Here is a 15,683-nt window from a genome sequence, read left to right as displayed (position 1 = left end):
TTTACTGAAGACTTCAAATATCTATTTTGAATACTTTAAAAGTTATGGCTTGTTGTTTGTGGATTACTCTTTGTCGCCTATTTATTGTTCAATATAGTAATAATCCATTTAAATAAGCCAAACATTATTTCGATAAAACGAATTTTATTTTTCATTTTATCTATCTACAACCGCTAGAAATAATCACCGAACACTTCCAAGTTGTCTGGAAGGAACTTGATAACTTTGCGAAAATGTTCATTTGTGCGAACCTTCTAACTGCAATTTTTCTAACTTATAACCATCGGATCGATCTGAAACATATCGGAAAATGAAAAGCGAAATAAATAACTCCAAGCAACGGCGTAGCCAAGAGAAGGTTTTGGGGTTTAACACCATACAACCCCCGCCCCCCCCCCCCCCCACCACACCCAAAAAAAAAATTGAATTGAAGTTGAAAATTTATTGATGCAGACTGATTTAATTCAATATTACAATAACAATTATCTAATCCGTACATTGATAACCTGTTGTTGTAAACATGATGAGGACTTTTGATAAATTGTCGGAATGGGGTCCTGATATGTAACTGATCTATTGGTCTTGATTTCACAGTTGTCTAATAGCATCAATATCAAATTCCTGCCTGAAAACATTCCAATAGAAAATTCCAGAGTTCTGTAATCAATCATAATCCTCAGATTTCTTTTCAAATTGAGATCGCTTTTGTAGAGATGTACTGTAATAAGGGTCTTTATTTAATAGAAAGCGAAGTTAAAATTGATTTAATGCCTACGAAACATAGAACTGCTCACTAAAAAAATGCATAACTTTCAACATTTGCTAAAAATGTTTTTGCCTTTCTCATTCACTCTAAAATTCGTCAAACTAATCCCGACCGGGAGGGCCGAGTGTCATATGCCAATCGACTCAGTTCGTCGCGATCGGAAAATGTCTGTGTGTGTATGTATGTGTGTGTATGTGTGTATGTGGAAAAAATGTGACCTCTGTTTCTCAGAGATGGCTGGACCGATTTGCACAAAGTTAGTCTCAAATGAAAGGTACAACCTTCCCATCGGCTGCAATTGAATTTTTTTTTATTGATTAGAGTTACGAGTTGAAGAATGCAATCACACAGCAAATTCCCATATAAACTAAAATGAAAAATTTTCAAAATTAAATTTGTATTTTTGATGCTAAATGACTTTATAATGCATGAAAAATTGCGATTTGATGTAAACTCGAGAAAAATAATGTTTGACAAAAATTGATTTTTTTGGACTTTGGTACATTTTTGCCTTTCTCATGTAGAAAGGTTATGCAATCACTCTAAAAATCGTCAATCATACCGGCCCGGAGGGAGCATGCAGTGAGGGGTTGATTCTTTAAAACTAAAAAATTGTTCAAAATTTCTTAACAAGTTGAAAATTTTCGGCAGGACCTGGACCTCCCGGATCTTTCTCCATGATCCGCCGCTGGTTTCAAGCGATGTTTCAATATCACACATTATCTCAAGATCGTGGCTGTCGATCCATTGTATGTATGTGCAAATCGTACTGAACATGTAATACTTATTTCCACCATTGTATTGAACATAACCAGCCATGGAAACGTAGTCTGGACAAATGAGACAAGCACAATTGCACCACTAGGTGGATTAAAACACGTTTTACATTTCTTATAAAAGAAATGTATAGAATTCGCTCAAACTTTTAAGATTTTTTCCGAGGCCCGGAGGGCCGAGTCTTATATACCAATCGACTCAGCTCGACGATTTGGAACAATGTCTGTGTGTGTGTGTCTGTGTGTGTGTGTGTGTGTGTGTGTATGTAACGGACAAATTCTCATTCGTGTTTCTCAGCAATGGCTGAACCGATCTTATCCAAACCAATTTTAAATGAAAGAACTAAAAACAGTATGAACGCTATTAATTTGTTTTTGATTCTGATGTTTAGTTTTCAAGATATGAATGTTTGAATGCGTAAAAATGGCGCTTTTTGCAGTTTTTTAAAATTATCTGCCGAAATTGACAATATAGATCAACAATTTATATGTTTTACATTTCTTATAAAAGAAATGTATAGAATTCGCTCAAACTTTCAAGATTTTTTCCGAGGCCCGGAGGGCCGAGTCTTATATACCAATCGACTCAGCTCGACGATTTGGGACAATGTCTGTATGTGTGTGTGTGTGTGTGTCTGTGTGTGTGTATGTAACGGACAAATTCTCATTCGTGTTTCTCAGCAATGGCTGAACCGATCTTATCCAAACCAATTTTAAATGAAAGAACTAAAAAACAGTATGAACACTTAATTTGTTTTTGGTTCTGATGTTTAGTTTCCAAGATATGAATGTTTGAATGCGTAAAAATGGCGTTTTTTGCAGTTTTTTTAAATTATCTGCCGAAATTGACAATAAAGATTAACAATTTATACGTTTTCAGATAGCTTTAACGAATACCTTTCGAACAAGCTATAGATAGTTGAAATCGGACTATTATCAAAAGAGATATTAAACATTAAATGCGGACGAAAGATTTTTATCATTTCCCATTGCCAGAAATATGACCAAAAACATGTAATCTATTATTAACGCCAAAACGGCTTATTTTAGGTCAATAGTATCTTCGGAGAATATAATGGAAGCAATATGCCCTTTCTTTTGGTATTGTGCTTTTGCTGATTAATCACCCTATGAGTGAGATATTTTCACAAATTTTCTTGGAAGTGATTATATCGAAATGCTGTCTTCAGCAAATTTGTAGCTCTTACTTTTGCGAATAACTTTACTGAAGACTTCAAATATCTATTTTGAATACTTTAAAAGTTATGGCTTGTTGTTTGTGGATTACTCTTTGTCGCCTGTTTATTGCTCGATACAGTAATAATCCATTGAAATAAGCTAAACATTATTTCGATAAAACGAATTTTGTATTTCATTTTACTATCTACAACCGCTAGAAATAATCACCGAACACTTCCAAGTTGTCTGGAAGGAACTTGATAACTTATCAGTACAAAAATGTTCATTTGTGCGAACCTTCTGACTGCAATTTTTCTAAATTATAACCATCGGATCGATCTGAAACATATCGGAAAATGAGAAGCGAAATAAATAGCTCCAAGCAACGGCGTAGCCAAGAGAAGGTTTTGGGGTTTAACACCATACAACCACCGCCCCCCCCCACACCCAAAAAAAAATTTGGATTGAAGTTGAAAATTTATTGATGCAGACTAATTTAATTCAATATTACAATAACAATTATCTGATCCGTAGATTGATAACCTGTTGTTGTAAACATCATGAGGACTTTTGATAAATTGTCGAAATGGGGTCCTCCTAATATGTAACTGATCTATTGGTCTTGATTTCACATTTGTCTAATAGCATCAATATCAAATTCCTGCCTGAAAACATTCCAATAGAAAATTCCAGAGTTCTGTAATCAATCATAATCCTCAGATTTATTTTCAAATTGAGCTCGTTTTTGTAGAGATGTACTGTGATAAGGGTCTTTATTTAATAGGAAGCGAAGTTAAAATTGAAACATAGAACTGCTCACCAAAAAAATGCATAACTTTCAACATTTGCTAAAAATATTTTTGCCTTTTTCATTCACTCTAAAATTCGTCAATCTAATCCCGACCCGAAGAGCCGAGTGTCATATGCCAATCGACTGAGATCGTCGAGATCGGAAAATATCTGTGTGTGTATGTATGTGTGTGGATGTGTGTATGTGGAAAAAAATGTGACCTCTGTTTCTCAGAGATGGCTGGACCGATTTGCACAAATTTAGTCTCAAATGAAAGGTACAACCTTCCCATCGGCTGATATTGAATTTTTTATTGATTGGATTTCCGGTTCCGGTTCCGGAGTTACGAGTTGAAGAGTGCAATCACACAGCAAATTCCCATATAAACTGAAATGAAAAATTTTCAAAATCAAATTTGTATTTTTGATGCCAAATGACTTTAAAATGCATGAAACATTGAGATGTTTGACAAAAATTGACTTTTTTAGACTTTGGTACATTTTTGCCTTTCTCATATAGAAAGGTTATGCAATCACTCTAAAAATCTTCAATTATACCGGACCGAGGGGGGTATGCAGTGAGGGGTTGCTACTTTAAAATTAAAACTAGTTTAAAATTTCTTAACAAGTTGAAAAATTTCGGCAGGACCTGGACCTCCCGGATCTTACTCCATGATCTGCCGCTGGTTTCAAGCGATGTTTCAGTATCACATAGTATCTCAAGATCGGGGCTGTCGATCCATTGTATGTATTGCAAATCGTACTGAACATGTAATATTAATTTCCACCATTGTATTGAACACAACCAGCCATGGAATCGTAGTCTGGACAAATGAGACAAGCACAATTGCACCACTAGGTGGATTAAAACAGGTTTTTATTTTAGGAATGCGTCGAGTTGAGACGAAAACGTAATATGATTAATAACGAGGATAAAACTTTCCGAATGTAGAGAGAAATTTATGAAAAAATGACGATTTCCATTCGACTCTAGCAGTTCCTGATCGATTTTGATGAGCATTTAATTTTTGTTGTATGACCAATTATATGTATAGGTCAAATGTTTAAAAACAGTAATTTAAGGTCAAGATAGCATCATTTTGAAACCGCCAATTTCGGAGGTTTAGTATCTTCGATGAGTTTTACAAACGTTAAACAGCGCATCATTTGATAAAATAATTTTGACGGTATATCGTCCAAGAAGTATTTATGGTGAATTTTCTCAGGTTAATATTCATGACTACAATAAAGTCTCAACAAATTCTCTAAAGACACGAACTCTATTACTATTTTCTGAAAAAATAATTCTGCATAATTTTAAAACTCAAAAATTACGGTTTCGGAATTATGCCGTTTGGACAGTATGATCGATTTTCACCAAACCCCCACCAAACCGAATTTCTGGCTACGCCACTGACTTCAAGTAAGTAGAAACAAAGTCGTTCTACACTCGTTCACAAGAAACTTCTTCGAATGCTGAATATCTATTATAATACATTGAAACCCCGATTTTATCAGCCAAATATGAACATATGTTTGATGGGCTCTAGCAGACGAACAAGACTGAATTCGAGTAAATCTTTTCTTAAGCATGTTTTCCTTATCATGAAGATGGAAATATGCAAAAATAAAAAGTTCATCATAATCAGAAATAGTTATCAGACTACATCAAGGGACGGGAAGATTATTTTAACAGCTTCAGTTTATTATAAAGAAAAAAATTTGCCCGATTTAGTCAATGTCCCCATTTTGTCAGCCTACAACACACCATGAGATTGATAAAAATGGGTCTTTATTGTATGTATTATTCACTGTGTTTCACATTAATAGATACATTCCATTTTTGGGGATTTTTTATTGCATCGAACTACAACATTTTTTAGGTAGCTTTCAAGGGGTTATTTTATAGACTTCTTCCAAAATTTGGCGAACCTATTTCAATTCGTATACCAATTAATTGGTATACTTGAGGGTTTATATGTTGCAGATAGAGAAAATACTGAAATTTTCAGCTTTTTCCCTATACAATATTACGAAAGCTTATTAATACATTTTTCCTAATAAGTTTGTGAAAATTATAAACTATTTGAAATTTTTTAATAGTTTAATTTTTTATTTAACCGTGATTTTTAATAAATAGTGACCATCGCTTCACAACGTAGTCTATTTTTCATAGCTTGCGGTGAGCACGATCTCTCGAATTGCTGAACTGAAAATTATGGAATAGAAATAAATTTTTAGTATTCTTTACAGATTAAACTCGCCGCGCAGATAGCTCTGAATTAGACCCGCTGGTGCCCTAAGACGGTTTCGCTAGATTTTCAGAGCACTGTGCACCCAGTGCATTAACGCAAGTGACGGAAGGTTATCGAAAAGTTTCGTGAAAATGAAAATTCCAGTAATGATGATGATTTTCCCAAACGGTTCGTTTTCGAGAGGTTTTATTTGTTCTTTGACATCAGGATTACCGATAATAATTCAAATCAAGGATACTACTGGGAAGTCACCTTTAGAAAAAGTCGATGTCAAAGTAAAATTTGTAACTATGCACGCATGCACTTCAGAGATAGCGTGATATCAGGAGCTGCGATTTCATTTCAACGCTTTTTTGTGAAAAGGGCGATACTTACAAATGTAAACATAAGGCTTTTTTCATACATGCGAATGAGGGCTTTGAAAAGCAACAAATTAACCTAAAAATTTTGATTCTACGATATTGCTTTCTTAAACTACAGCAAAAAATTCAACGGGCGAAACTGTATTTTTGTTGGTTTATTTAAAGTTTCGCTCTCCACGCTCCATGCAAACAAACAGGGCGATACTTTTTTTGCTAACAGTTTAGAGGCGAAACTGTTATTTTCGTATTTTTTTAGGATTATCAAGCTGATACCAGCTGTAAATAGTAACAATGATCTCTATTGAAAAAACACGGACGAAATCGGTGGTGTAGAACGGTAGTTATTGTAAAAAAACGTAAGGGCGATACTTCAATGGTGGGACCGAAAAAGTAAACAATCGCCAAAGGGGCGATACTATCATTTTGTCAATTTCAATAGCAAAAACAAATTTCAAATTAATAATTTCAAATACTTAATGAAGTTTTGGGTTTCGATCACTGAATCATGCAATCTAGGATGTAAAAAAACACAATAGTTCTTAAATAGGAAATAAAACCAAGTCTGGAAATATTCACTGTTGATTTTCTTTGAATGGTATCACTGCTAGTATTGCCCTTTTCAAGAAAAAGCGTTGATTTCTTAGTTTTCAGTCGCGTTGGAAATTTGAGTAAAGTATAAACTTCAAATCGATTCAAAAAAAAATTCGATTTTTTTGGCTCAGTACAATATATAACCCCTTTAGGAAAATTCAGTTTTCCCACCACAATTTAGATATTTTATTAACAGAGCATTAACAATAATTCGTTGGTATGTCTATGTTATGGGCCGTTTTTTCGCTCTCCCATTGATTTGGTTTGAGATTTCTAGCACTGATGTTGTCCTATGCTGATTTGAGCGATTCTCTCAGTCCTGCCACTATCCCATGTAGTATCGCGAAGCGTCAAGTTCTAAATGTTCTCAAACGATATAATATCCGAAGAGAGTGATAAGAGTTATAAGAAATGTCTCATCACACTGTTAGGTGGATTAAAAGCGTTTTTACCATCATTGTTACTATTTACAGCTGGTATCAGCTTTATAATCCTAAAAAAATACGAAAATAACAGTTTCGCCTCTAAACTGCTAGCAAAAAAAGTATTACCCTGTTTGTTTGCATGGAGCGTGGAGGGCGAAACTTTAAATAAACCAACAAAAATACAGTTTCGCCCGTTGTATTTTTTGCTGTAGTTTAAGAAAGCAATATCGTAGAATCCAAATTTTTAGGATAATTTGTTGCGTTTCAAAGCCCTCATTCGCATGTATGAAAAAAGCCATTTGTTTACATTTGTAAGTATCGCCCTTTTCACAAAAAAACGTTGAAATGAAATCGCAGCTCCTGATATCACGCTATCTCTGAAGTGCATGCGTGCATAGTTACAAATGTTTCTTTGACATCGACTTTTTCTAAAGGTGACTTCCCAGTAGTATCCTTGATTTGAATTATTATCGCTAATCCTAATGTCAAAGAACAAATAAAAACCTCTCGAAAACGAACCATTTGGGAAAATCATCATCATTACTGGAATTTTCATTTTCACGAAACTTTTCGATAACCTTCCGTCACTTGCGATAATGCACTGGGTGCACAGTGCTCTGAAAATCTAGCGAAATCGTTTTAGGGCACCAGCGGGTCTAATTCAGAGCTATCTGCGCGGCTAGTTTAATCTGTAAAGAATACTAAAAATTAATTTCTATTCCATAATTTTCAGTTCAGCAATTCGAGAGATCGTGCTCACCGGAAACCATGAAAAATAGACTACGTTGTGAAGCGATGGTCACTATTTATTAAAAATCACGGTTAAATAAAAAATTTAACTATTAAAAAATTTCAAATAGTTTATAATTTTCACAAACTTATTAGGAAAAATGTATCAATAAGCTTTCGTAATATTGTGTAGGAAAAAAGCTGAAAATTTCAGTATTTTCTGTATCTGCAACATATAAACCCTCAAGTATACCAATTAATTGGTATACGAATTGGAATAGGTTCGCCAAATTTTGGAAGAAGTCTATAAAATAACCCCTAAAAATTGTTGTAGTTCGATGCAATAAAAAAATCCCCAAAAATGGAATATATCTATTAATGTGAAACACAGTGAATAATACATACAATAAAGACCCATTTTTATCAATCTCATGGTGTATTTTAAGCTGACAAAATGGGGACATTGACTAAATCGGGCAATTTTTTTCTTTATAATAAACTGAAGCTGTTAAAAACTTCTTCCCGTCCATTGATGTAGTCTGATAACTATTTCTGATTATGATGAACTTTTTATTTTTGCATATTTCCATCTTCATGATAAGGAAAACATGCTCAGGAAAGGATTTACTCGAATTCAGTCTTGTTCATCTGCTAGAGCCCATCAAACATATGTTCATATTTGGCTGATAAAATCGGGGTTTCAATGTATTATAATAGATATTCAGCATTCGAAGAAGTTTCTTGTGAACGAGTGTAGAACGACTTTATTTCTACTTACTTGAAGCCAGCGGCGTAGCCAGAAATTCGGTTTGGTGGGGGTTTGGTGAAAATCGATCATACTGTCCAAACGGCATAATTCCGAAACCGTAATTTTTGAGTTTTAAAATTATGCAGAATTATTTTTTCAGAAAATAGTAGCAGATTTCGTGTCTTTAACGAATTTGTTGAGACTTTATTGTAGTCATGAAGATTAACCTGAGAAAATTCACCATAAATACTCCTTGAACGATATACCGTCAAAATTATTTTATCAAATGATGCGCTGTTTAACGTTTGTAAAACTCATCGAAGAGACTAAACCTCCGAAATTGGCGGTTTCAAAATGATGCTATCTTGACCTTAAATTACTGTTTTTAAACATTTGACCTATACATATAATTGGTCATACAACAAAAACTAAATGCTCATCAAAATCGATCAGGAACTGCTAGAGTCGAATGGAAATCGTCATTTTTCATAAATTTCTCTCTACATTCGGAAAGTGTTATCCTCGTTACTAACCATATTACGTTTTCGTCTCAACTCGACGCATTCCCAAAATAAAAACCTGTTTTAATCCACCTAGTGGTGCAATTGTGCTTTTCTCATTTGTCCAGACTACGATTCCATGGCTGGTTATTTTCAATACAATGGTGGAAATGAATACTACATGTTCAGTACGATTTGTACATACATACAATGGATCGACAGCCACGATCTTGAGATACTATGTGATACTGAAAGATCGCTTGAAACCAGCGGCAAATCATGGAGAAAGATCCGGTAGGTCCAGGTCCTGCCGAAATTTTTCAACTTGTTAAGAAATTTTAAACTAGTTTTAATTTTAAAGTAGCAACCCCTCACTGCATACCCCCCTCGGGCCGGTATAATTGAAGATTTTTAGAGTGATTGCATAACCTTTCTATATGAGAAAGGCAGAAATGTACCAAAGTCTAAAAATGTCAATTTTTGTCAAACATCTCAATGTTTCATGCATTTTAAAGTCATTTGGCATCAAAAATACAAATTTGATTTTGAAAATTTTTCATTTCAGTTTATATGGGAATTTGCTGTGTGATTGCACTCCTCAACTCGTAACCCCGGAACCGGAGCCCAATCAATAAAAATTCAATTACAGCCGATGGGAAGCTTGTACCTTTCATTTGAGACTAACTTTGTGCAAATCGGTCCAGCCATCTCTGAGAAACAGAGGTCACATTTTTTTTCACATACACACATACACACACATACATACACATTTTCCGATCTCGATGATCTCATTCGATTGGCATATGACACTCCGCTCTTCGGGTCGGGATTAGATTGACGAATTTTAGAGTGAATGAGAAAGGCAAAAACATTTTTAGCAAATGTTGAAAGTAATGCATTTTTTTTTTTGGTGAGCAGTTCTATTTTCCATAGACATTAAATCAATTTTAACTTCGCTTCCTATTAAATAAAGACCCTTATTACAGTACATCTCTACAAAAGCGAGCTCAATTTGAAAATAAATCTGAGGATTATGATTGATTACAGAACTCTGGAATTTTCTATTGGAATGTTTTCAGGCAGGAATTTGATATTGATGCTATTAGACAACTGTGAAATCAAGACCAATAGATCAGTTACTTATCAGGAGGACCCCATTCCGACAATTTATCAAAAGTCCGCATGATGTTTACAACAACAGGTTATCAATCTACGTATCAGGTAATTGTTATTGTAATATTGAATTAAATTAGTCTGCATCAATAAATTTTCAACTTCAATTCAATATTTTTTTTGGGTGTGGGGGGGAGGGGCGGGGGTTGTATGGTGTTAAACCCCAAAACCTTCTCTTGGCTACGCCGTTGCTTGGAGTTATTTATTTCGTTTCTCATTTTCCGATATGTTTCAGATCGATCCGATGGTTATAAGTTAGAAAAATTGCAGTCAGAAGGTTCGCACAAATGAACATTTTTGTACTGATAAGTTATCAAGTTCCTTCCAGACAACTTGGAAGTGTTCGGTGATTATTTCTAGCGGTTGTAGATAGAAAAACGAAATACAAAATTTGTTTTATCGAACTAATGTTTAGCTTATTTCAATGGATTATTACTATATTGAGCAATAAATAGGCGACAAAGAGTAATCCAGAAACAACAAGCCATAACTTTTAAAGTATTCAAAATAGATACTTGAAGTCTTCAGTAAAGTTATTCGCAAAAGTAAGAGCTACAAATTTGCTGAAGACATCATTTCGATATAATCACTTCCAAGAAAATTTGTGAAAATATCTCACTCATAGGGTGATTAATCAGCAAAAGCACAATATCAAAAGAAAGGGCATATTGCCTCCATCAAATTCTCCGAAGATACTACTGACCTAAAATAAGCCGTATTGGAGTTAATAATAGATTACATGTTTTTGGTCATATTTCTGGCAATGGGAAATGATAAAAATCTTTCGTCCGCATTTAATGTTTAATATCTCTTTTGATAATGGTCCGATTTCAACTATCTATAGCTTTTTCGAAAGGTATTCGTTAAAGCTATCTGAGAACATATGAACTGTTAATCTATATTGTCAATTTCGGCAGATAATTTAAAAAAACTGCAAAAAAAAACGCCATTTTTATGAATTCAAACATTCATATCTTGGAAACTAAACATCAGAACCAAAAACAAATTAAGTGTTCATACTGTTTTTTAGTTCTTTCATTTAAAATTAGTTTAGATAAGATCGGTTCAGCCATTGCTGAGAAACACGAATGAGAATTTGTCCGTTACATACACACACAGACACACACAGACATTTTCCCAAATCGTCGAGCTGAGTCGATTGGTATATAAGACTCGGCCCTCCGGGCCTCGGAAAAAATCTTGAAAGTTTGAGCGAATTCTATACATTTCTTTTATAAGAAATGTAAAAAGATTCAAAATCCAGTGAGTAGATGCATTACAATGTATTCCCAAAAAAGAGCTCAAATTTAGGCCTCACGAGTAGAAGACCTCCTTAACCGGAACTATTATAAATATTTCGAATAACGACAAAATATTTCACGAATATGTTCATGGATACCTAAACAATAAAATTTAAACAATTTTGCAAAATTCACCATTTTGTGGGGGGTGGGCACTTCAAAAATTTTTACTCTACTGTACATTTCTATTTAGGATGCTAAACATTACAAAGCGATTGATCGATTGTCTTGTCCCTCATTTTATATAGCTGGTAGATGCAAAGTCTCAATATTATAAACATATCGACTAGTATTGTCCTATTATCGTGATATTCGTTATAAATATTTTTACACGGTTCCTTGAAATAGCACAGATTTTTTCCGTTTTCTCGAAAGCGCTCAGACTTTTTCCTACGCGGTTTCTCGACATAGCTTATATTTTTTAACACGGTTTCTCGAAACAACACCGATTATTTTACAAGGTTTCTCGAAATTTGATGGATGATGATTTCTCAAAATTATACTACGTTCACACTACGAGTTCAAACGTGTTTTAACGTTATCTTGATGACATTTTTCTTGTTGCTAATTATTATAACATGTTTTAACTCTGTAGTGTAAACATAGTATTACACGGATTATTTCTGCTCGGTTTCTCGATATAGCACAGATTATTTCACACGGTTTCTCGAAATTGCTTAATTTTTTGCGCGGTTTCTTGAAATAACACGGATTTTTATCCCGTGTATAAAAATCCGTGATATTTTTTACACGGAACGAATCTCCCAGCAACAAAAGATTTCAATGTATATGTTTCACAGACATGCAATTACCCTCGCATATTTACAGCTCTTAATTTATAGCTATTATGTAATTGTCAAATTGTAGGACTATACTATAGTCGGCCGCAAAATCACTGTGGCTCACTTGATATTTTACCTTTTTATTCCGTTTTGGATATTTTTTTTTTAAATTGAATGTTGCTTTCACTAGCTAGAAAGTTCAAAGTCCAATCTAGTGGTTTCAAGTACACTCTAATTTTATTTCAGCAGGATATATACATATCATACATGTTAAAATAAAGCCAACAAAAACTTAAAATTTATCACTGCTTGAAGGAGTTTGAATTATTTACAACACAAAAACCGATATTTAAAAGGCTTTTTACCGAATCTCATTACCACATTGATTCCGGTATGTTGCTGGATTGTGTGCATTTATCATGACATTTGTCGTCGACAACTACAATAAGACGTAGCAACATAACGAAAAAATATTTTTAAAGTTTCCTATGCTCTGCGATCCTAATATGGGAAATCTTTCTGGCATTTTGACCAGAATAATACTTTGACACTCGATTGTAACGTTGACCCGCGTGCTACCGCTCTTCATCAACAACGATTTGTTTATCTCATTTTCACCTTTTTTGTTATCACTTTGGTCTCAAATTATTAGAAATAGTTCACTTTCACCTCTTTAATACGTTCGACGAGACACTTGTTGGTTTTAAGGCGGTCGGAATATAAATAAGCAAGCACATAAGTTTTGGACTATTGAAGTTTTGCGCAGTACAAAACATTGATAACGAATCTCTATTCACACATACAGTATGACTTCATTATATACACGTTGCTATAGTATAATCTATTATATGACAAAAGAAAAACATGAGAACTGTTTTTCATATTTTTTATGCTTAGGCAAGCTTATCCTTTGGGCAGCAACGACTTTAGTGCCAACAGGAAAAGTTCTGAATGATTCCACATACGCTTGGTGATTTTAGCGCCCAGCATGGGGCTCTTATACATGAACTTACATGCTTTTGCGTGGAAACGGTTCGTTTTTGATTACAAGAAATAGGTGTATACTAGTTTGAGGATAAAACCAGATGGTTGACATTTACCATGAACTGGCTCCCTTACCGGTATCACATCTTTAGCGAATTATATAAATGTTGTGTACATTGCATTGTTAATAATTATAATTTTGTGAAAGTATACCACTATTTGGCAAACATTTCCTATTTTATTAAAGATAAATTGTGTTTCAATCATATAAAAGATATGCAATTACTCAAAACCGTCGAGGTTTCTCTACAGAAGGACGATGGGGATTTCTGGAGATTATTGATACATTATGTTATGTGATTTGCCGGAGGTGGGTATAACAAAATTGGGATATTTTACAATATATTTCTTGCTCGCTGTCCAACCTTCACGGTATAACTGACCTACTCAGGACAGTTGTAAATATGAACTGATGCGGAGATACCGACTACATCATGACTTACATACCTTCACAACCACCCTCGCTGGGTTTCTTCTGCGTCTTGGCGCTAATCGTCTCAATTTATTTGTTAACTGGACTGGATAAGAAATAAATGTATGTAAATTTCATGCCAACTAAATTTCAATATTAAAGATTCAATTTAACAGTTTTTTCCAAGAGCCTTCTCTTCTAGTTTAGGTTGAATAAAACATCCTAAATTAATAGGTGCACTTAAAAGGGGGGACTACCTTTGGAGATAAAAAAAGCTTGTATTTGTGATCTATGGATAGGAAGTGAAAAGTTTGAGCAATTCGAAAATGTACTATATATATATATATATATATATATATATATATATATATATATATATATATATATATATATATATATATATATATATATATATATATATATATATATATATATATATATATATATATATATATATATATATATATATATATATATATATATATATATATATATATATACAGGGTGTTAGGTTCATGGTTAAGAACCTTGAACCTGGTTGAAATTTGATGGTATGTGTAGAATGATTTTTTGCTCCAATTATGACAGTAAATCACCCCTCGAGAGATTCTTACTCATGAACCAAACACCCTGTATATATAGCAATTCCATAAAAAAAAGTTATACGATATCTCAGAACTCTGCAATATTTGGTAGAATCGTTTCTTAGCGAAAAATATTAGATACATATTTTTTATTTCGTCATTAGGATGTCCCTTTCCACGTTAGACGGGTTCAAAAAATCGTGATTTTTCAAAAGTTGATTTTTTTTAAATTCATTACTTTTGAACCACTGAACCGATTTTCATGGTTATTTCAAGAAAAAATTATTAACTTTAAAAAATATTGAGTTTTGTGCGAACCAAATACACATTAAATGGTTTTTCTTGATTTTCACTGCGAGGGTTCTTGAATACTCCATACTTATATATTTTTATTTGAAATACTATTTAATTCTACACAACATCTCAAAACATATTTTTGAACCAGATCTAAAGGTTTCGGAGATATAATTTTTTGAAAATAAATAATCTACACCCCACATGCATGGAAACGATGTAACCGCATGGTATTTCATTAAACACTTCCAGTGAGTCACAGCAGCTGTGAATAAAGAAATCTATGATTTACATATAAGCTGGGTGCAACATTCATTTCAACCTGGGGGCTGTCCATTAACCATGTAGAAAAACATTCAGACATTGCAGATCCTGCCCTCCCCTCGCGTTCAAAATATTTTTACTGAGCGTCCACTTTGGCTAGATTGGGAGTGTTGCTCGGATTTGAAAAAAAGAGTATTCATCCTTTTTGCTGAGACAAAGGACATGGTTGGTATGACTAGCAGATAGTTTTTGGGTAGGTAGGGAATTTTTACCTGTATTTCGGGTTTGTTTCAATAGCTTTTGTCGCAAGCAAGTTGAAGAAATTGGAAAATTTTGCTTTTGCTGGTACTACATCACTAGCTCGTAGGTTTGAATATATTACATAAAACCAGTTTTGAAAGAAATTATCAGTTAGAAAACAGAGTTTCCTACAACAGCAGTTCAATTGTAGAATCTCTTAAAATCAAACGTAAGTCTTCAGTTTGTGGTATTTGGATGTCGAGTACGCAAATCAGAAAACTCACCAATACATTGTACGATTGTGCAATGAAAAAAAGATGAAAATAGATGAGAGCAGCTCCTTCATTTGTTTTCGTTGCTACAATAAACTGTATGAACCAAATGATCCCGAGACCGAAGAAGCCGTTGCAGGACCATCGAGAATCGCTGTTCCAGGTATATTATCGAAAATATGACATGATTGCTTTTT

The 15,683-nt window shown here is 33.8% G+C and overlaps 1 protein-coding gene across 11 annotated transcripts in view; it reads right to left on the bottom strand.

Annotated features, from left to right (window-relative positions):
• The window catches only part of LOC131682955 (adipokinetic hormone/corazonin-related peptide receptor variant I-like), a 1,078,244-nt gene extending 1,065,121 nt beyond the window's left edge, over positions 1–13,123 (bottom strand). For 5 of the 11 annotated variants that reach the window (XM_058964777.1, XM_058964781.1, XM_058964787.1 and 2 more), the window contains exon 1: positions 12,742–13,098. Coding sequence is in view for 2 of the 11 variants with exons in the window: in XM_058964782.1 (XP_058820765.1) it covers positions 12,742–12,790 (49 nt within the window). In the remaining 9 variants the exon portion in view is untranslated. Of the gene's footprint in view, positions 1–12,512; positions 12,697–12,741 lie in introns of those variants that run through there. The other 6 variants (XM_058964785.1, XM_058964783.1, XM_058964778.1 and 3 more) reach the window with 6 other exon arrangements.
• Between the last annotated feature and the right edge of the window lie 2,560 nt (positions 13,124–15,683).

This window comes from Topomyia yanbarensis, chromosome 2 (genome assembly GCF_030247195.1).
Source record: "Topomyia yanbarensis strain Yona2022 chromosome 2, ASM3024719v1, whole genome shotgun sequence".
NCBI classification, from domain to species: Eukaryota; Metazoa; Arthropoda; class Insecta; order Diptera; family Culicidae; genus Topomyia; species Topomyia yanbarensis.
The sequence above is the reverse complement of the archived record's forward strand: the minus strand, read 5'-3'. Positions and strand labels throughout refer to the sequence as shown.